At 37.8% G+C, this 13,382-nt stretch overlaps 1 protein-coding gene across 3 annotated transcripts in view; it reads left to right on the top strand.

The window, feature by feature from the left end:
* ppm1bb (protein phosphatase, Mg2+/Mn2+ dependent, 1Bb) overlaps positions 1–6,216 on the top strand; it is a 28,420-nt gene extending 22,204 nt beyond the window's left edge. For 2 of the 3 annotated variants that reach the window (XM_032574030.1, XM_032574031.1), the window contains exon 6: positions 885–4,082. In XM_032574030.1, the coding sequence (XP_032429921.1) occupies positions 885–1,202 (318 nt within the window). In that variant the 3' untranslated portion in view covers positions 1,203–4,082. Of the gene's footprint in view, positions 1–884; positions 4,083–4,975 lie in introns of those variants that run through there. The other variant, XM_032574032.1, reaches the window with a different exon arrangement.
* Positions 6,217–13,382: the final 7,166 nt, after the last annotated feature.

Raw genomic sequence — 13,382 nt, 5'->3', positions numbered from 1 at the left:
GCACTTTTTAATCAATATTAAGGAATTATTTACTTAAAACAAGCCTTAATATCTTGGTGAAAAGATACTTGTAAGTTTGTTTTGACTTATTTCAAGTGTGTTTTGTTGTTTTTACAATGTAATTGGTAAAAGTGTATCAAAGAAAAATATACATAAACATCCACTTGCTCACTGCAAAAACAGAAAATCTTTCCAAGTATTTTTGGTCTTGTTTCCAGTGCACAAATCTTAGTATACTTTAAATAAGGCAAATTTACTTAAACTTTTTAACAATATATAGAGGTTTGTTTTAAGTAAATAATTCCTTAATACTGATTCAAACATACTAGCTCCATCGGCAGATCATTTCACTTATAACATGACATTTTTCCCTGGTTAATTCATCTGCCAGTGCAACAAGTACTTTTTATTATTTGCTTTAAAAAACCTCTATTTCTAGGTAAAAACTTACTTCTAAGTTAGATATTTGCACTAGAAACTAGACCAAAAATACTTGGTAATATTTTCTGTTTTTGCATGCAAATATTTCCAATAAATTTTCTGAGTCATCCAGTTCATGTTACATATAATTAAACATAAAAAACAATGACTTTAGCACGAAAAGTAGAAGAAATTTATTTTCAGTTTTTGAATTGAATTAGTTAACCAAATGAATTTTTGATATTTAGATGCACATGTACAATCATTACATCATTTTGATGAAAAGTGTGTGTGGAAAAAAATCTTTTTTTTTCCTGTGGGCTGCCCCCTCTCCCAGCTAAAGCACGACACCGGGTTCGAACAAAGTCAGCTGTTGTGTGCCTGCTTGTTGGATGAAATGAATGCTCTTATGTGTTTGAACATGGAGGCTGTCTGCAGTGTCTGACGCTGGCGTGTCACCTCAGGGGGGAGGAGAGGAGGAGGAGGATGAGGAGGAGAGTGAGGAGGGAGGTGGCAGCACAGCAGCTCATCTGATGGAGGCTCTGCGGCAGTTCCGTCTCCACCACCGGGGGCAGTATCGCGCAGTGCTGGAGGAGTCTCTGGCCTCCTACCATCTGCGAGGGGAGGGCACTGTCGAGGGAGCCGGTGAGATCAGGAGGACCGCTGACGACGGCGATGAAGAGGAGCAGACCGACTCCCCGCACTCGCCCCCGCCCTCGCCCGATGCTGTGGAGGCGGAGGCCGGCCAAGATGCCCCAAAGCCTGATATCTCCTCTGACTGAGCGCGCAGCCAATCATCCACCCTCCTCCAGGGATGACCTCACTCCTCTTTCCCCAGCCACAGACCTTGACTAGGCAGATTGGACATTATTTTTGTTAATTTTCTCATTAATTAAAAAAAATTTATGATCATATTAAAATAAAAGTAGCCTTTCTGTGTATTCAAATTCTGTTTCCAACTCTCCACCGTTTAAAGAAGAGTCTATTTCCTTTTTTTGTAGAAACCAGTCAACCATCATATGTTGGTTATTGCAGAAATCAAAGTGAAACTTCCCAGTGCTTACTTTGGACTTACATTCTTCCTCTGCACTCCTTCTCTTTCCCTCTCTCCATGATTCACTCAGAACACACAGTTTGTCTCTTTGCACAGCAGAAAATGAAACTATTATATGAATAAGGGAGTAAATGTAGCTCAGAGCGTCCGAACAAAAGCTTTAGGTGGAAAAACTTGAAAACCAATTTGTTTGCAGATGCGTTTAATCTGTTCGTAGATCTTATCTGCCCTCATCAACCTTTGACCTTCTCTTAATCCAAACTACATGGGGGGTGAATGCAGATACCTGGTTAGAAGAAAAAAAATGAACAAAACAATTTATTTGCAAGTTACAACACATATAATGCCTTCCACATTTATTAGCACCCCTTGGTAAAGATGTGTTTAAAAGATTTAAAGTTTTTAGAAGGAAGTTTTTAATAAAGCCCTTAGTTTTCTACTACATTTCATTAGATCAGTGTTTCCCAACCCTGGTCCTCAAGACACACTGCCCTTCATGTATCAGATTCCCCACTTTACTGAACAATCAGCATGAGTTAATTTTCTACAATGGAGTTTTAGAGCCACATTAAGAAAATATTCACAGAAGATTGCAAGAAGAAAATCGCATTTTCTTCTCGTAAAGTCAAAATATGAGAATAAAGTTGTAGTATTACAAGAATGAAGTATTATTATTACCGGAATGAAGTCGCAATAGTCCAACGCGAATAAGCAGTGTTACAACTGCTGTCACAGTTCTCTTCATATAACAACTTTATTCTTCTAATACTACAACTTTATTCTCGTATGAGTTTTTTCTCATAATATCACTTTACTCTTATAATTTTATTATGTTTTTTTATTTTCTTAGCATGACTCTACTGCTCGGTTGTACTTATCCTAATTCAAGGCCTGAGGTTAATTCTCATCCCACTAGCAAACCTCTCATGTTAGCATGAGATGTTAGCATTTGGTGGTTGTCATGGCAACTCCAAGACGCCATTCTTGAGATTATATACTGTTTTAAATTTTAATTTCCCTTATCATCCATCCCTCGGTACGTGGCCTTGCAGGCAGCAATTAAAAGAAAATACAGTGTGTCGCGTCATATTTATTCCCTAGTGCAACAAAAAGCTTTTGGGAAGTTCCTAGAAACTGTTCAACTTAAAGAAGGATAAAATAGAAGAATGCTTCAATTTTTAGAAATTTTACCAATGAGTGTTAATAAAAAAAAATAGTAGCATGAATAGAGATTTCTCAGTGTGAGATTTAGCTGCTGTGATGAAGTCTTGAGGGTTTTTAAACATTTTTACCAAGGCGGGTTAATAAATCTGGCTGCTAACATGAGACATGCTGTTGTGCAAATCTTTGCCAGGAAATGTATATAATCGCTGCTGATGTTGACATGTAAAAATAAAATTCATGTGGAAGATAGCTTTAGGTCGGTGCAAGATAATTACAAGCATGCAGTAACTCCCAACTCTTTACATGGAGCATATTTCTCTCTAGGCCTTTCGCTTCTGTAACTCTTCAGCACTGGACGCTTCAACTTAAATGTTTACTCTTCTTTAAATGCAGCTAGTCGGGGAGTATTGTTTGTCCTGTAATGCTCGCACTGCAATTATCCGCTCAAAAGCACTTAGCAAGCTGAGGCAAGATTTATGCTAAAACTGTCTGTATGTGTTTATGAATCAGTTGTTTGTATGTGGGACCTAATGAGTCCTGCAAGAATGACAAAATTATCAAATAAAAAGATTCAAAATGCACTGCTCTAGATTATTTACATTTTAAAGGCTGTTTGTATCAGTGTGTTAGATATGTGGTCCTGTGACAGATCAGGCATCTTGTGCAGAATCTTGACTAATTCAGTAATTTGATGAAAATAACTCAGGGTTTGATGCAGGGCCTTTCCCTCACTCTTTTACTGGTGTTTTTCAGATTCTTTATCTAGTTGAATGTGACTTAAATACGTATTTTGTGTGGCTGTGCGTATCTAGTATATATGGGCTAAAAGTGCTGCTTTTATTCAAAATGGAAGAGCAAAAAATATTCCTAACGCTTCAAAACTCAAAAAAACTCTCAGACTATTATATTGTTCTCTATTGAGATAATTTCTGCTATTTTTTTTAGGTCCGATTCACCAATTTTGATTCACTTTTGCTTTTTTTTTTTCTCCGAGGTTCACAAATGTGTGATGCATTGGGGGGTTGTAGTTCTTAATTCAAAACCCACACTGTTGGGTTGCATGTAAAGACAGAAAATGATGGGAGTTCTGAGTTTTTAAGCAAAAATATAGAAAAAATACTAACTGGTAGTATTAACGTGATCAAAAAAACAGATTTATAAAAAGGCTACATGGATTTATTTGGTTTGTTTTCCCAAAGCTGCTTTTTTGTTCTTGTCAAAAAGACGAGAACAAAAAGCTAGGAAATTGTTAGCAATATTTGGTATCAAATATCGTTACTATTAGATTGATGCTGATGAAGTCGAGTCAAAATTTTATTTACATAGCACATTCAAAACAACCTTAGCTGACCAAAGTGCTTCACAACGTCACAGGCTGATAAATGATGCAACAAAAAATAAGATTAAGTTTGGTAGAAAAATATTAAGACAATTGTAAAATTGGCAGAAAATACCAAAAACTAATATGAATAAAATAAGGACATACTTAAGTTCAGTTGTAGCGATTTGCCGGAAAAAAAAAAAAAGTCGAATAAGTGAGGTATCAATATACCCCTTTTTTTTTTTTTACTTGCATAACCGAGATTTGTGGATTCTGTGCATTAAAAAAAATGGAAATTTTTGGAACTCACAAATTCCAAAATTTTGTTTGGAATTTCTCAAATCAAGTTTTTTCTCGAAAATTCTTGACTTTTGACATTGCAGCAAATTTGACTTTTTAAACTTAGAAGTTTCCACACATAAAAAATCTTTCAAAAAATACTAGAAAAATATCACATTTTCTGAGTTGTTCTTTTTCTAGCAAATTTTCGACTTCAAACTCAGAAATTTTCACGTTCTTTTCTAGACATTTGCTGACTTTTTTGTTGCTAATTTTTGACTTCTCAAACAGAAATTTCCTTTAAAAAATTCAAGAAATAAAAAAAAAAAATTGTAGTTTTTTTTTTGTGTGTATTTTTTAATTTTGGCGGAAATGTACACTTTTTTTTTTTCTCTTCTATCTACAATGACCCTAAAACGTCGCCATAGTTTTCCCTGGTATGTCATTAAAAAATACTTTAAACTTAATGGTAGCTTGCTCTCCATTCCTAGCATCTAGATCGTAAAACTCTCTCCAGTTTCCCCCAGTCCCGCCCCGTTTCTTTCCCCAGTCTGACAGTTCTGATTCTCCGTAAGGTGAGTCAACTGAGGTACTGGATGTGTTGGGGATCATCTCCAAATGTGAAGTAGAAAAAATAAACAATAGGTTGTTGAGTTTAGTAGAATGAGTCCTAGCTGCAGTAACAAACCTAACATTTGTCTTTCTTCCTGTCTTTTCTGTTTTTGGTCCGAACCCAGAGTGCCGTCGACCTGGACGACCCGTATTAGCCGCGTCAGCACCTTTCCCGTCTCCTCCCAGAGATCCGAGCATCCACCAGGAGGAGGCTCGTCTCTCCATTGCGCCGTGTCTTTCTCCACTAAAAAGACGACATACAGTGTGTGCTGGAATGCGTGTGTATGTATTGGTCGTGCATTTGTGTGTGTGGGTGTGCGTGTGTGTTTTTCGCAGAAGCGGGACAAAAAAAAAAAAAAAACTACAATTGAACACACGCATAACTGCTTGAAACCCCCCTTGGAGGAAAAACCGAATCAATCTTCAACAAAAAAAAAAAAGAAAAAAAATTGTATAGATTTTACGAACTGAAGCGTTTTGACGGTAGAAACTGATTTTTACCGTTGGAATTTTTTTGTTTTGTTTTCTTGAATGTTGAACACCTGACGTCACAATGATATGAGGACCTATCGTGCGCATGATTTATTTTTTTTTTTCTGTGAGCGTGTGTTTGACGGAGAGAGGGTGTGTGTGTGTATGTCTGTGTGTGTGCATGTGGGAGTGTTTAACTGAGAGGGCCAAGAGGACACACATGACAGATAAAGACATTATGTAATTCTTCACATTTTTTGTGCTCTAACACCCTTTTGCTTCTTCCCTCTATTAAAATAAACACACTCTCTCTCTCTTTCTCACACACACACACACACACACACACTCCCTTCGCCCGCATCACTTCCACCTGTGCAGGTATAAATGACGTGCCACAGGCGCAGGGCACTGCATGAGGACTTTGGTTGTACGTGTACGGCTACGCGGTTTTCTAATCATCATCCTCAGCGGACAGCCATTGGTCGAGGCTGACTGAACCTGGAAGCTCTCTGGACTCTGATTGGCTGTGTGAGAATTTATTTGGATTTTATTTTTGCTGATCGAATTAGGACAAGATGACGATAATCATGGTGGGGAAGGAGCGGGGAGTGAAAGAGCGGTTGTTGTAACACTGGTTGGACTTCCTCGACATCGTCTGAGACGCAGCAGACTATCCTGACGGAGGAGGAAAAGGCTTTCTTTCTTTTCTTTTTTTTTAAATGTTGCCCATGAGGTTACTAGTTGCTCGCTGTGTAGAGTGAGTGAACTCCCAGTTTTAACCCTGTTCCTGGTTCTCAGACTGCATTGGTAATATTTGTATTGCTGTTGTTTGATTGCACTCACATTTGATTACAGAAAAGCGTCTATATATGAAATAAAATACCTGCCAAGGACACAGCGGCGGTGGTTGTGTATTTGAATACAAGAAGGAACATTTCCTTTGGGAAGCTCAATCAGTTCGAAAATTATAGAAAAGTTGCATCAGTAAATCAAATTTAAAGTTTTAACTTCATTTCACACAGTGATTCATATCAAGACTTTGTTTTTGTTTGCTACAGCTAATGAAAACCCAAAGTTCAGTTTCTCAAAAGAATTTAAAAATGATGTAGCAGCAATTTAAAGTTATGTAACGTTTATGAAAAAAAATATTTTTTCCATATTTGTTGAAACTATCACTATATGCCCTGTCAGTATATGGAACAAAATCTGTGAGAAAAAAAAGGACACCTTCTTCCAGTGCTCCTAGTTCTAACTAGAAACAACCAATCAGAGGCGCTGATTCATGACAGGCTGTCTCTCCAGTAAACGAGTATGATTGACAGCGCTAAGACCCTCCTCCTCGCTCTGATTGGTTGATTTTGATCTGGAGCGACATTTCTTCAAACTGCAGTATTAGCTCAGGGAGGCGGTGGAGGAGATCAATCTTTTCAGAGTTTATCTGTCTCATAATATTCTGTCACTGCTTGGTAACAGTTTTAATGAATATATAAAAACACATATTTTAATAAAAGTTACAAGTTAAAATAATACAGCAACATTTTGACCTGCGCTTCATGTGGAAGACTAACCAAATGTTTGTCAAACTTGGAAAACTTGTTAAAAGGACAACGTGTGAAAAAAGCAGCCCCAACTTGTGGCATGACCTTACACAGGCTGCTCATTTTGGAAAACTGATTAAGATGCAGATTAATTAGAAAATAAAACGTAATGATTCATTGCCAGTTATGACAAAAGTTGTTTAACGATCTGAAGCACGACAGAGAGGCAAAAACAGAACAAAATGCGATCTGTAATTCGTTTTTATGAACTGCAGGTGTCATTTTTAAAGCTGCTGTGTCTGTTTAAATGTTATAAAACAAAAAGAGCTGAAAGCTGAAGCAATGTTCAGGATTCGGGTAAAAACAAAAAAAACAAAGAAAGGGGGGGAATGCTGTAAAAATGAAACATCCAAGTTCCCGAACAAAAGACTTAAAATTCCTGAATATTCAACATTTCAAGACATTTCTTGTACTTTTTCATGTGTTATTCTGAATTCAGCATTTTGTTTCTGATTGTCAAAGAAAAATAATTTAATGTTTCTGCCATAAAAGCAACTAGTTTACTGAGGTCGCTTTGTGCTAAAGAGGTTTGCTAGCAATGATCAGAAAACTTGAGCTCTGACTTGTGTGTGCGGCTCTGCTCACATAAACACATATTATGTTTAATCTGTCACTCTCTTATAATTTGATCCTAATCCCTAATCATAATCACATCGTATCTTAAAGGTGTTCTCAATCTGGTGTGGGGATTATTTGTGGGGGTTGTGGGGTGTTGGAGTGAGAATGAGCAATCCAAATATATCATGACGGGCAAATTTAATTTGATGATAGCAGGCGGGGGGACAAATCGCGCCCGCTGAGCCGCCTTTAAGCTGCGGCTTGTAACAAAACAATACAGAGGCACTGACCTGGTAAAAGTGTGTTTAGGTTTTGTTCATCTTTAATCTCTTTCACTTTAATTTGTTTTCCTACAGGAGAAAACAAAACAAGTTGTGTTTAAGAGGTACAGGTCTACTCTCCCTTATCAGACATGCCAGCTTGGATGGTGATCTAATTTCCCCTCAACAGCTGATGAGATGCTGGGATTATAATATATTTTCTACCTCTAAAGTGTACCTTTTTTATCAAATAAATGTTCAACTAGTGCTTACGAAACAGTACAGGAAGATTTAGCATGATTTGTGCGGGAGATGTAAACAGAAATAACTGAATCAGTGAGTCTGACCTGTATAAACAAGATAGAAATGCAGCATTTTTGGTTGCATTTGTACCAATTATGACTCTTTGCAACTATATATTTTTTTTAAAAATCTCACCTCCATCTTGATTTTAATTAACATAGAGGCAATTTATTAAATATTTACATTCTGATCAATTAACAAAAATTTCAATGAGCAAATATTAATTACAAAGTACTTATTTACGTAAAATCTATAAGAATAGATGTTGAATTGAGAAATTTCAATGTTTGGTGACAAAAGAAACACATTAAAATCAGTAATTTATTCTGTAATGGGAATCCCAACTATTTCAGATTCAGGATTCGGTTCTCATCCTCTGTTACATAATCTCATTAAAAGATTCAAAGATGCTGGAAAAAAATCTTTACAGATGGGAACTGGAGGAAAACTAATGAAAACTCTTTATCCTGTCCCAGGAGGCACTAAATAATAAACCTTTAAAACCATGAAGAGTAGTTCTATTGCTTTTCTAACTTCTTAAGCAGTGGGCTGCGCTGCCATGCTAATGCTAACTTTTATTATGTTATGCTAATTTTATTTTGTCTTGCCAAAATTGGTACTTCACAAAAATCTGAAAGTCAGAGCTAAATAATCCCACTTTAGTTGAGAAATGTTTGATTTCCTACTTTTCTGACTTTCTTTAAGCTGTGCTGCAAAGTGACCACAAAGATTCATTTAGCTGTGATATTTTTGTAATTTCCATACAAACCAATATTCAAAAATATTGATCATTATAGTAATAAGAAAATTTGAAGCAATGATTCATGAAAAATTTTAAAAGATACTTTTCTGGCTTCCGGTTACCGGCTAGCTGTGCTCCAGTCCCAGAACTAGCTTATATCTCAGAATCTGTTTTAACAATGTTACATTTTATTTTATGACTTTTCTTTCATTTTTTCTGGTGCGATAGCTTGTACTGCAGATTTTGTGTAATTATTTTAGCCCGTCTTGCATTAACGCTTCCGACAGAAGACAAAGAAGAACTGCAAAATTTAGAAAACTGACATTCAGCTCTCCACTAGAGTGAACGAATAAACTGCACATGTGTACATAGAAAATGCAGACCATTTTTTTTCTTTATATTTTTCCTGCTGTTTTTTATTCGGAAAGAATTTCGCCACGTTCTTTCACCTGCACCATTTATAAAATTTCATCCGCCTCAGACTGTGACTTTACCTACAAGCTGATTTATATTCTCCTCTTTTGGCTTTTATATATTCACATTATTACTTTTCTATAGCTATTGTACTAGCAGCCTTCTTCCCACTAAAGATAAACAGTCCAATTGGTTTTTCATTTCAATATCTCCTGACCCGGCTGACCCCGACAAGCTGAACAACTTGCGCCAGCCGAGTAACTCGAATTCCTTTATTAGGAGGCAAAAAGATGCAGATGATGTTTTTCTGTCTCCTCGTTCTTTTCCGTTTATCTCCTTTTCCTTCGCTCGTCCATTCCCGCTCACTCGAGTCTTTTCACTGTAAAATCTTTTGCACTGACGACTTTAACTGGGAAGGAGCTGGGAATGCATGACTCTGCTCAGGTGTCTGTCGTGTTTTGTGAATTTCAGAACGTAACTTACCAAATGAGATGCTAACGTCCAGCACTTTGTGAAAACTAATTCTGTGGCGACGCTCTGCTGGTGTTTGTGTGTCCAAGCATATGATTTTTGAGTGGAGTAATTTAGCAGATGAGCAACCGGCCATTGTTAGAGGGATAATCTGGCTCTTGCTGCTCAGATAGGTTAACATCCAGCAGATTAGAGCAGATTACCCCCAACCACACCAGACACGGCAGGAGTCTGCCCCCTCCCCCACGTCCGTCTCTGTCCCTTCACCAAATCACTCTCACCACTGGTTCATTTTGTTTATTTAGACACTTTTGCTTCTATGATCAATTTTTATTTTATTTTAGCGTTAGAAAAACGAAATCTCTTGTGAAATTGCCAGTTCGTCCTTACTACAGTTGACAAAGATGAAACAAAGTTTTGAAAGTTCGCAGCTTCCAAGTTATTTTTTGAAGAGTATTTGTCACTTTAGCTCATTCTTGTTTCGTATTTGGCATTTTGCAACATCTTGACACTATTTATACAGGCGACTGTATGAGACACAAATGCTGTTCTTGAAAAATATTCCCATTTCTAACATGATTTGTTAGGGAGTCAGTCACATGAAGAAATGTGATTTGTATCTGGATTTTCAAAAAAAAAATTTATTTATTGATGCTTTCATTGAACAAACAATGGAGAAATTAGTAAAACCTGACACTAGGGACAGTTTTAAGTGGTTTTAGACATTATTGTTTGGAATTTATTGTGACAACAATAAATCAAAAGTCCTACAAAATTTATCACAATAAATGATAAACGATACGATAATTGGTTTCATGCAGGTTAACACGTTTACCTTTGAGACAATTTCAGCTCTGACGGTAATTTATCCAGGGGAAGAAAAACTGAAAACAAATCTAATCTTTTTCCTCTCCTCCTCCTCCTTTATGGCTTCATTTCCTCCAACATGGCCACCAGCAGGATGTTCCTGTTCCACCTCAGAGAAACCTGACAGCCAGCTGTTTCCTCGAGCTCCAGCTGTTTATTCCTCTGTTTATTTCACCCGGCCGATTAATTAAAAACCCTGTTTTGAGTGGAGAGGTGTCACTAGCAAAACACAGGATAATTATGTTATTGGAGCCTTTACATCAGTCCCAGCTGCTCCATATTCTTAAATCAGTCGCACATCCGAGTGATTATTAGTCAAATTATGGGATTATTGTGTTTGGTGCCGCCCATCTGGTTACATATTTGTGAACATCTGTGTCACAGACCTGGCGAGGTGTTTGTGACCTCTCAGGTTGTAAACGAGGACCCTGGCGGTAAAACGGCGGGATTAGCTTGGGATGGGGTATTGAGTTACAGACCAATCAGGCGGAGGGATTAGTCACTCAGGTACAGTTACTTGAGTACCTGTCATCCTCGGCTCTCTTTGACAAAGGTCAGGAAGCGGTCAGACGTTGACCACACACGAGGAGACGCACCGCGGCATCCCTCGGCCTTCCTCGAGCTCTGAGCATCAGCTCGGTCCGTTCGTCCATCTTTAATTTCAACCTCCAAAAATGCTCACCCTGCCTCTTCTTTACTTGGGTACCATTGTCCGCCAGATTCTCCTGCAGCCGTGCAAGAACCCAGAAGCACAACAAAGACTCAGGAAGTGATTAGGAGCTTAACGAGGAGGAGGCTTTCAGGAGGGAGTTAGTGTGTGGGACGGTGGTGGATGGTCTTTTCCAAGAGACTGGTAAAGGGGTTAAAGTTTCAGGGCTTAAGAGGTTAGTGTTAAGTTGTGCAGGTCAGCGGGGAGGTTAATTAGGAGCTGGGCTTTTGTTTACAAGGGATAAAGAAATTCACTTTGTCTCTCCTCCGGCCGTCCTGGAAGTGTCATCCACCCGTTTCCCCTCCTCCACCCCGGCGCTAAATAAAGAAGTGTCTGAATTAACAATAACCATTAAAACATCCCCATAGTTGCCACAACATGCACACCTTGAGTATGTATGGCATGTCCTTTCTGCTTTCATTGCATGAATGTCCTTTCAGCCTGGAGGATCTCTGGGCAGTGTGGGGTTTTCCCGATTTTGAGGCTGCTGCAATAGTCAGAGATGCTTTTCTTCTTCTCTGGGTGAGGCAGACCAGAGCCATAAGGCCTTTTCTTTTCTATTTCTGGTGGCTAAGAAATAGAAAAGAAAAATCACTTAATTGCAATAAAAACTGTCAAATGCAACCAAAATGGGTAAGAACCAACTGTGATTCATTGTGTTGCTTTCCAGACTGGATAAATGCAGATGGTTTTCGTCACAAATGATGACTTGCTGTAGCAACCTCTGGAGGGAAAAGCCAAAAGAGAAGAAAAAGAAAAAGATCTAATAATAATTTACCTCTCTTAGTCTGACACATGAGTTCAGTCTTACCTTTAGTCATGTTTTTGAATTGACGGAGGAAGCTGGAGTACCCGATGAGAACCTCACCGACACATTGGGAGAATCTGCAAACTCCACACAGAAACGAATGAATTCGAACCAGAGCAGCGTTTGTTTGGTCAGAGTGTATCGTCTTGTTGTTGTAAATGTCACTTGTTCTAATTAATCCAGGGTGAAAAGGAAAAAAAATAAATAAAAAAATGGCACACGCCAACTCAATCCACTAAAGAGGCGCATCTGTCTGGGGAGAAAATTGGCATTAACCCTTTAAAGTGGGGTGACCCCCTTTTTCACAGTGGATGTGTGTTTATGTGGTAGCACTGGGTCAGATTGATTTTTAAAAACAATGTTTCGTTCACACAACAGTCAGCGAGTTTACATTTACCTCATGTGACTTTTGAAATGGACTTTTAGTACATTATGAAATACAACAAGCTTCCTCTGAACATGTGAACATCATGGAGGATGGCAGCATACGGTGCAGCGCAGGCGAATGCCGATGTGGATTGGAGATGCCACATTATATTATAATGTCACCAGGCTGCGTGTCCCTGATTCTAATCCCCAAATTGATGGATATTAGAGAATATGAAAGTGATTATAAAGTGATTAGAGTGATGGCTGAACACTTAGAGAAACATACGCTTTTCAGGTATGGATGAGATTTCTGGTCACACCGGTGGCAGCCGCCGTATTAATGATGCAAGCCGCTTACTGGAAGGCCTAGAAAGGCGATGAAATTTGGCCGATAGCAGCGATTTTAATTCACCTCATTGGAGGCTTTTGTGTAATAACTTTTTATTTTTCTCCTCTTGGTAATCATTAGTTTATTAAATCTCTAAGATGTTGGTCTTTTTTAAAAATTTTGTCATAGACATTTGAAAAGTTGACTTGTCTAGAAAATTCTGGTTTTTCACCAATCCGTCATCTAAAATCCTCTCGAAAGTTTTCACAACTTCTGGAGTTTCTTCACAATAAATTGTATTCAAAACTGAATTTCTACTTAAACGCCATCAAGTGTTAAAAATCTGCACTAGAGCCGCGATGTCAAACTCAGTTTCATTTTGGGCCATATCAAAAATCTGAATGTTCTTAAAGAGCCGGTTGTGCCAGAATGTTTTGATAAAACTCATTTAACCGCTAAAATATTAATAAACAAGATTTTATGACTGTTTTTGTGGCTTTTGTAATCAAAATCACATATTTTGTGGTGCTAATTTAGAAATATTGGCAAGGAATTTTTATATTTGCACTTATATATGATGTTAAATGTGACTTTTTATAACTTGCCGTATCAATCACAGACCATGACTCGACAT

This window comes from Xiphophorus hellerii, chromosome 10 (assembly GCF_003331165.1).
Source record: "Xiphophorus hellerii strain 12219 chromosome 10, Xiphophorus_hellerii-4.1, whole genome shotgun sequence".
Lineage (NCBI taxonomy): Eukaryota > Metazoa > Chordata > Actinopteri > Cyprinodontiformes > Poeciliidae > Xiphophorus > Xiphophorus hellerii.
Note: the sequence above shows the minus strand (reverse complement) of the source record. Positions and strands in the feature narration are given on the sequence as shown.